Raw genomic sequence first — 8,574 nt, forward strand, 5'->3', positions numbered from 1 at the left:
TTGGATTCTTTAACGAAGAGGAAGGTTTTTTGAGCCAATGATGCTAACACCTCTAGACAAAAAACTTGTTGACTAATGGGTCTTCGTTAGAAAGCGTGATGAGAAAAGGAGATGGTAATCTCGCCTTATGGTGCAAGGCTTCTTACAAAACGGCCTAGAATCGACTACGATGAGGCATATTCTCTCGTAATGGATGTCATTGCACTCCACAACCTTGTCAGTTTGGTAGTTTCTGAATAACTGAACATGCAACTTACAAATGTGGTCAATACGTATCTATATCAGGATCTAGATATGGAATATACATGAAGGTTCATGGTGAACTTCATTTACCCAAGTCAAGTGGCTCTAAACCACGGAGCACGTTTACAATAAGGTTGAAATGCTCACTAAAGTAACTACTTGATTGGGAAAGGGATATGCCCACGCGTTTCTGTAATGCCCTAAACTACACCTCACCAGCTTGAGACGTCACAGTGCTGTGAGACCCCGAAACATAAACCGAAGGTTCGATTTATATTCCAGAAACCCGCAAGGCATTTTATTAAATAATTTTTCGTAAACCGCACAGCGAAAATGTTTAAAATAATTTTGAGGTGAAAACTTTAAAACTTTTATTTCAAATATTTGTTCGTCTAAGGCTTGAGTCAACAGGGAGTCAAGAAATAATCGACATATCCGAGTATCGAATTTAGAATAAATGATCAATCAACTACTCCTGAGATAACACTAAACAATCACGAAATGGAATTAAACTTCGGAACCTGTTCCCATTACAACCATTTACCGAAGTTGACTCTGCACATCCACTCCGTCCGTCAATCCCGTCACCAGTGTATAGTACATGTATCCACACTGTTGTAGGGGTGAGTTTTCGTCCTCACTGCTCAACAGGTGCTTCACCTTGGCTAGATTTGAAAACCTTTAAATAAACTTTTGTGGCGCCAGTATAAAAACATATGTAAATGCATTTTCTTTAAGAACGACAAACTTAAATGATTTTCCAATATAAAATCCAATGCATGAACTTCAAGTAAATACAGGCCCAAAACAATACGTGATGGCCGGTCCCATAGACCAACTACACGACCTTACCTCAAATCAATTCATAACCAGGTAAGCGTAGCGAGAGCATCCGCTACCTAGCTACACACATGGAATCGGGTCGTCATTACGATCGCACACCGTCTGACCAGTGTAGCTAACCCTTTGGAGGTTTAGGGGATCGTACCCAAGGAAGTTAGTGCCCCTTTCGCTCTCAAGCCATCAACGATATCTCTCATGGAATGGTTAGTATGCATTGCATTTAAACATAACCATACCATATAATTTAACATGCATCATGCATCACTTTATATAAAACAGGAAAGCAACTAACCGAGAAAGGCCCTGAATCCCCTACCTGGATTCCGAAAGCACAGTTTTCACCTAGGGCTGGGCACCTCAAACAAGAAAATACCAAAAATTGGCGGGACGGAACGGTTTGAAAACATGAAAATCCACTATTTGGGTCCGTCCCGTCCCGTTCAGTTAAAATAGGACGGGCTTCAATTCGGAATGTAGGAATCCTGCGAAGGCCTGACCCGGCCCGAATTAATTTTATTTATTATGTTTTTCTTATTTTTTCTATTTATATGGCAGTTGATTGGTTGATTTTCGAGTCTATAGTCTTAATATGAACTCGAGCACAGTCAGCACACTGGATAGGCTGATCCTAACAGTAAGATAATCCTTAATTCTCATCCCAACGGTAACCACGCAATCACTCACCGTTCTGATCGATTCGAAGCTTAGAACCCTAGATCCCCAATTCATCGTTCATCAATTCAACACATCAAGTCATCAAGATCACCGATTCCCAAATTCAGCAACTTCCGAGTCATCAATTTTAGTTCAATAAGATCTTGCAGCTTGAAGAAGCTGATGGCTAGAGGGAAGAAAATAGCTAGATCTCCATTAGATGCTTCTGGTCTTGAGGATTCTTCAACAGCCACATCACCAACTTTTCCTGCACAGCTCGAAGGTACAAGCCAACCCGAAGCTGCAAATCGGCCAAATCCAACTCTTGAAGTAGGTCAAGTAACTGCAAGTCAACCTTCTGGAAGAGAAGCTGCTGCATCTGAGGTGAGGCTCCTTATGAACAATCAGGTATAAAACGTAGCTTTGTTTGGGACCATTTTAAGGAGTATGATAAGATTGAACATGCAAAAGATGCTGATGGAAAAGACATTCAGATAGTTCATAAGAGAGCTCATTGCATCTACTGTCTTAGGGGAAAGGTTGGTGATTTTGCTGTTGACAGTTCTAAGAATGACACTTCTCGTATGATTAGGCACATTAACATGAATTGTAGATATTATCCTCCTAATATGGATAAGTCGCAGAAAAATCTTGTTGGTGATAAATTTAAGGGCAATAGATTGACCACAGTAACTTACAGTCAAGATGATTATTTAGAAGCTTGTGTAGACATGGTTGTCATTGATGAGCTTCCTTTTAGTTTTTTGGAGAAGAAAGGCTTTAATAGATTTTGTGTTAAAGCGTGTCCTCTTTTTGATGTTCCCTCTAGAAGGAAATTGTGTAGGACCTTTCTAAGTATATATGATACTTCAAAGAAGGATTTGAGGAAGACTTTGAGGAAGTATAGGTTGAGTCTAACCACCGATACTTGGACTAGTGTTCAAAATGTCAATTACATGGTGTTTACTGCCCATTTCATTGACATAGATTGAAAAATGCACAAGAGGGTTATTAATTTCTGTGTGATTCAAAATCATCAAGGGTCATCAATAGGGAAGCTTATTGAGTCATGTTTAGTGCATTGGGGAATTGAGAAAGTCATGTACATTATAGTTGATAATGCCTCTGCAAACAAGTCTGCTTTAGAGTGGCTTGTGTCTAAAATGAACAAGTCTGCATCTTATCAGCAAATTTTGAGTGGCAAATACATGCATGTGAGATGCACTGCTCACATCACTAACTTAATAGTGGGGCATGGCTTAAAGAGGTTGCAAAAGTCTGTGTTAGCAATTAGGAATGCAGTGAAGTTTGTGAGATCTTCTGCAAACAGATTGGATATTTTTAAGAAGACTGTGGAGAGAGAGAAGCTTCCCTGTAAGGGACTTGTGTGTTTGGATGTCCCAACTAGGTGGAACAACACGTATCTAATGTTGGAAGTAGCTTTGAAGTTCAAGAAAGCATTTACAGTGATGGCTGAAGATGAAGATAGCAATTTTGCAAACTACTTCAAGGAACTAGATGAAGAATATGATGAAGATGGAAATCTTGTACCAAGCAAGAATAAGAGAAATAGGGTTGGACCTTCAGAAGTGGGAGATTGGGAGAAGGCTGAGGTCTTTGTGGAGTTTCTAAAAGTATTCTATGATGTCACATTGAGAGTTAGTACATCATTGCACCCCACTATACACACAACTTTCCATGATGTGATTACCATGGAAAAAAACATGTTTTTGGCACCTGAGATTGCTAAGGGATCAAAAACTGAGAAAATATTGATGGATATGGCAACCAACATGAGATCTAGATGGTTAAAGTACTATGGTTCATTTCATGATATCAATCACATGATCATCATTGGCCTTGTATTAGATGCAAGGTTCAAGTTGAAGAATATGACTCACATCTTTCAAACTGAAGGTTTGAGAAGAACCTTCGAAATTAAAACCCTACTACTTGCTCTCTATGATAAGGTATTACATTAGTTGCATACTTCCATTGTTTGAATTTCAGTTGCTTACTTGGTTTCAAAAATATATTAATTTCTGTCTTTTTTGTCTTAGTATGTCCTGGTTGTAGATGGAGGTAGACACCTGCAACGGCAACAATCTCCAAGCTCTTCGTCTAGCACAGTTACAAGTACAAGCAGCAGAGGAGGAGTTAGAGGCCAGCTGCTCAATAATTGGAAGAAGGTTGTTGAAGAAAGCAGTGAGGCAGTGATAGCACATGAAGTGGATCAATACCTGGATGCTCCATGGGACCCAACTGATGATAAAGATTGCTTTGATATCCTGTGCTGGTGGAAGATAAATGGCTACAAGTTTCTAGTATTGGCAACAATAGCAAGGGATGTTCTTGGAATTTAGACTGCCACAGTGGCCTCAGAGTCTTGTTTTTCAACAGGAGGGAGAGTGATTGACTGTTTTAGGAGCTCATTAACTCCTAAAACAGTGGAGGGATTGATTTGCATGCAGAACTGGTTGCTAGGGGATGATATTGCAGAGGTTGTTGATGATTGCTCAATTGAAAACCATGAGTTTTATGAAGAGGTTGAGAAAGGTATCTACTCTTTAGTTTTTACATGTGTTTTGACTGTTTTCAGTATTTTCAGTGCATAGGCATTTACATTTTACATCACTCTTTCTTTTTTCTTTTATTTTGCAGACCATGAAAGCACTGCATCTAGCAAAACCAATGTGTGTCCAGCTCCAATTCCAAGAGCAAAAGGCAAGGGAAAGCTTGGGGCAGCCGGTAATGTGATAGATGTTTGAACTTTGAAGTTTGAAGATTTTATTTGGTCGTTTGCACATTTTCAGTTATGGTTCGAGTGTTTAAGAACTTAGTTTTTGACAATTTGGAATTGAAGTGTGTAGTTGTGTGGACTGTAATGGATTAAGCATTTATGCAGTTATGGCTCAAGTGTTTAAGAACTTAATTTTTTACAATTTGGAATTGAAGTGTTTAGTTGTGTGGACTGTAATGGATTATGCAAATTTGGTCTTGTTTGGTATGCAGGTTTGGTAATTTGCCAATTTGTATGCAATATTTGGACATTTGGTCATTTCTTCTTCTTGTTTAGCCCTTTAGCTTTTAGTTGCAGCTTGCAGCCTTGCAGGTTTTGTACATTGGTATGCAACTATGCACTATGCAGATTTGGTCATGTTTTTCTTCTTGTTTAGCTTTTAGGCTTTTAGCTGTAGCTTGTAGGTTTGGTACTTTGGCAGGTTGGTATGAAATTGTAATTTGCAAGTGTGGAACTATGCAATATGCACTATGCAGATTTGGCCTTTTTTTTTCCTTCAGTTTTAGCCTTTTAGGCTTTTAGGTTTTGTTGAATAAGATCAGCTTGTTGGATCATGGAATGATGAAGTGTTGTAGGGAATTGCACTCTTACTTGTTCTCTTTGAAATGATCATTTGAATGTAGTGTTGAAATAATGGAAAAGTAGAAATGCAAAGTTGCAAACTGTGAAATTTTACCACATTGCAAACTCAGGTAACTTGTCATTTTTTTTTTTTTTTTTTCCGGGCCTATCCCGGATTGGGCCCGGTCCCTACCCGATACCGATCGGGTTCGGGCCTGTCGGGATCAATTCTCAAAATGGCCTCAACCGAACCGGCCTGTCCCGACTAATAATTCCGGGCCCGGGATCGGGATTACCACAATTTCGGCCCATCCCGGCTCGTGCCCAGCCCTAGTTTCACCCCAAGAACTCGAATTTTACCTTTGACAATTAGAGTAGCTTAATCTGAGCTAACAGACATCGTGAGCAAGAAAACTTGCAGCCACTGCTTGGGGAATTTCGAACAGAGGGCAGAGCGCATCCCAGTCCTCTCCTTTAGTCTGAAGTGCAGCAAGGACTCGAGCATTACTGGACGCCAAACTTAGCTTCCCCGAACCTCAAATAGTGCTCCAAGACATAGGAAACAAACCTAGAAGCTTGAAATCGTTGCCATGGTCTGGGGTCTCAGAGGAGGTCGATGGTATCCAAAACATCAATCCGTCAAAACCCAACCAAAATCGAAAAATAGATATACCCATACGTAGAGCTCACCGAGAGGTTTACGTTTCATACCTCAGACGACCTAAACGATGCCGGAGTCGCCGGAAAAGCTGAGGAACATCGGAAAAGTTTCAAGCTTCCAAGCTTTGAATCTCTCTCCACGGTCTGTGCATGGACGATTCGTGGCCAGAAGTGCATCGGCTTCGTCGAGACGAACCAAACGTCAGTGGTCCGCCACTGTGATATGACCGGAAGTGGAAGTTCCAGTCGGGTCGCCGGTCTCCTTCGCCGGTCGAGAGGCCTGGTTTCTTCTCGATTCTTCTGAATCCTTCGATCTGATCAAAGGCTATTTATAGCCAAACCCAACTTGAATCCAAGGGCTGAGATGAAACGGTGAGCAACTGAACGGCTTAGATCACTCCACGTGATTTTCTATTTCCTTAATTTAATAATTTCTTTAATCGCTAAAATTCCAAAATCTGTAGAAATTAGCTAGGGTTTCCGAAAAATTCCCTATAAATTTCCACGAACTCGTCGTGTCGTGTACTTTACTCTCAAACCCTTAAATCAAGAATTTCACCTTGTGAAAATTCCAAAAATTATTCTGGAGTATTTAAATAACCATCAAGGTCGAAAATTTAATTCCTTAAACGATCTCACTAATACCTTTGAATTTTTCGGGGCTCACAGTTTCAATAACAAGTTTCTGATTCTATCGCGGTTCATGTTGGACGTGATCTTCATTGGAAGCCCTTAAAGAGTTAAGGGAAACTACTGAACACTTGAAATTCGAGTTTGAGATGAAGGATTTTGGGAGAACACGATTATGTCTTGTTTTGGAACTTGAGCATCGTGTTGATAGATGCTTAGGCTTTTTGACAAGGTCATGCCTTCAAGCACCCCCATGATCGTCTATAGTCTTGATCCTGAAAAGGATCATCTTTGTCCAAAAGATGATGACAAAGACGTGCTAAAGGTAAAAGTGTCATGCTTAAGTACAATAGGCGCATTATTGTACTTAGCTCAATGCGCAAGATCAGACATCTCATTTGCAGTGAACTTGTTAGCTAAATATAGCTTTGCGCCAATGCGATGCCATTGGATTGGTGTAAAAGATAGCTTTCAGTCCTTGAGATGTATGATTGATATGAGCTTGTTCTATCCCTACAGAGAGATGATGGATTCGGACCCCATCACACACCAGGAATGCTGCCAACACTGGCCTGCATCCTCTATCCCCATCCCAAAACAACATGTGTTGTGGAAGGTTTTGCTGATGTTGGGTATCTCTCTGACCCACACAAAGGTCATTCTCAAACTAGTTAAGTGTTAACCATAGGTAAGACCGCGATATCTTGGAGGTCTACAGAACAGACCTAGTCGCTATATCTTCGAACCATGCAGAGATTATTGCTCTTCACTAAGTGGTTCGTGAATGTTTATGGATTGGATCCATAATTACTTATATTCGAACAATTGTAGTTTGAAGTCTAACACAGAGAAGCCTACTAGCATTTAGGATAATGCTGCTTGTTTTGAACAAATGCAGTAAGGTTACATCAAAAGCAACAACACTAAGCATAATCAGCAACAACAGACTCTCCTCAAGACCAAAGTGAACTAGGTTCGATCTGAGGACAGTATGACAGACTTGCTGATCACTAAGTCATTGCCTAAATTCCATTGTCGAGAAACATATTGGTAGCATCGTTTACGGAAGTTATCTGAACTTCCATGACCGTTGTCATTAGGGGGAGATGTCTACATGTATGGTCTCGAAACATAAAGGGTGTGTTGTGCTCTTTTTCCCCTTCGACTGATGTTATATATTTTTGTCCCACTGAGTTTTTGCTACTCGGTAAGGTTTTTAATGTGGCAACGAGAGGAGCACCACGTTTGGGAGACACAAGGGGGAGTGTTCAAGTAAATCCAGAATATGTGTTTGGCCCAAACTCTAGGTTACTTGACCTAGTTGTAATAGGGTTCTAACTTTTGAATTAGAGATGAAAAGTGTCGGGGAATATGTAAGGGCTGTGGTTTCTTCACTCATGGTGGAAGGGCATGCGATCGGATGTTGGTGAAGGATGCGGCAGTGTCATCAAAAGCTCTGCAGAATGAGGCGCTGTTGCCATCCATTGTTACAGTGGAAATCTCGCCGTCGTCTCTTGCTCTAGTGGAGGTGTTGCAGTCAGGCTCGGTGGATTTGGTGCCAACGTTGGCTCTGAGGTAGTGCAGGTGACAGAGCTAAGGCAAGAAGCGGTGGGGATGGAGCTGAACTCGCAAGTGGCTATCCCGAGTTTTTCAGCGGGAAACCCTAATTATAAATTAGGGTTGACTGCTGGGACCGGGTTGAACAATTTGAAAGTTGTTGGGCCGGGTAATGGGTCAGTTGGACTTGAAGGCTCTGGGCCATTTGCTGATGGTCTCCTTGGACACTCTTCTAGGGTTTTAGGTGTGAGACGACTTCGTGAGGAGAAATGGCTTGAGGATGGGAAGCGCCTGATGTTTTCTGAAGGCTTAGTTGAGGTCCCAGTCACTGATGGGAAACTTCCAAAGAAGAAGGGCCGACCACGCGGTCGTCGGAACAAGCCCAAGTTTAAATGAGACCAACGTCCGACCGATTTTACACGATACATCAATGAATGAATGCATACTAAATGTGATATGGCCCACGGTCGGCCTTGCTGGCACAGCAAGGTGCTGTCCCTCGCAAGCCCCTGTGTTGCCAGGTGCGATCCAGTGAATAAACACGATACATCAAGTTAATGTTACATGATACACCACTGTTTACACTAATACGCATGAATCTCAACGCGATATAGCCCACGGCCGGT

General features: G+C 41.3%; 1 protein-coding gene across 1 annotated transcript; it reads left to right on the top strand.

The window, feature by feature from the left end:
* The first annotated feature begins 2,840 nt into the window (after positions 1-2,840).
* LOC112198672 (zinc finger BED domain-containing protein RICESLEEPER 1-like) lies at positions 2,841-4,103 on the top strand. The gene is made up of 2 exons (XM_024339804.1): positions 2,841-3,710; positions 3,801-4,103. Exons 1-2 carry the CDS (start codon positions 2,841-2,843, stop codon positions 4,101-4,103), a joined length of 1,173 nt encoding a protein of 390 aa, XP_024195572.1.
* Positions 4,104-8,574: the final 4,471 nt, after the last annotated feature.

This window comes from Rosa chinensis, chromosome 4 (genome assembly GCF_002994745.2).
Source record: "Rosa chinensis cultivar Old Blush chromosome 4, RchiOBHm-V2, whole genome shotgun sequence".
NCBI lineage: Eukaryota > Viridiplantae > Streptophyta > Magnoliopsida > Rosales > Rosaceae > Rosa > Rosa chinensis.

What these genes read in the sequence shown, in the direction of transcription:
- LOC112198672 (XM_024339804.1), top strand. Translation starts at nt 2,841, where the DNA reads ATGTACATTATAGTTGATAATGCCTCTGCAAACAAGTCTGCTTTAGAG. An exon ending in TACTTGCTCTCTATGATAAG is followed by an intron (nt 3,711 to 3,800) that starts GTATTACATTAG and finishes TTTTTGTCTTAG; the next exon opens with TATGTCCTGGTTGTAGATGG.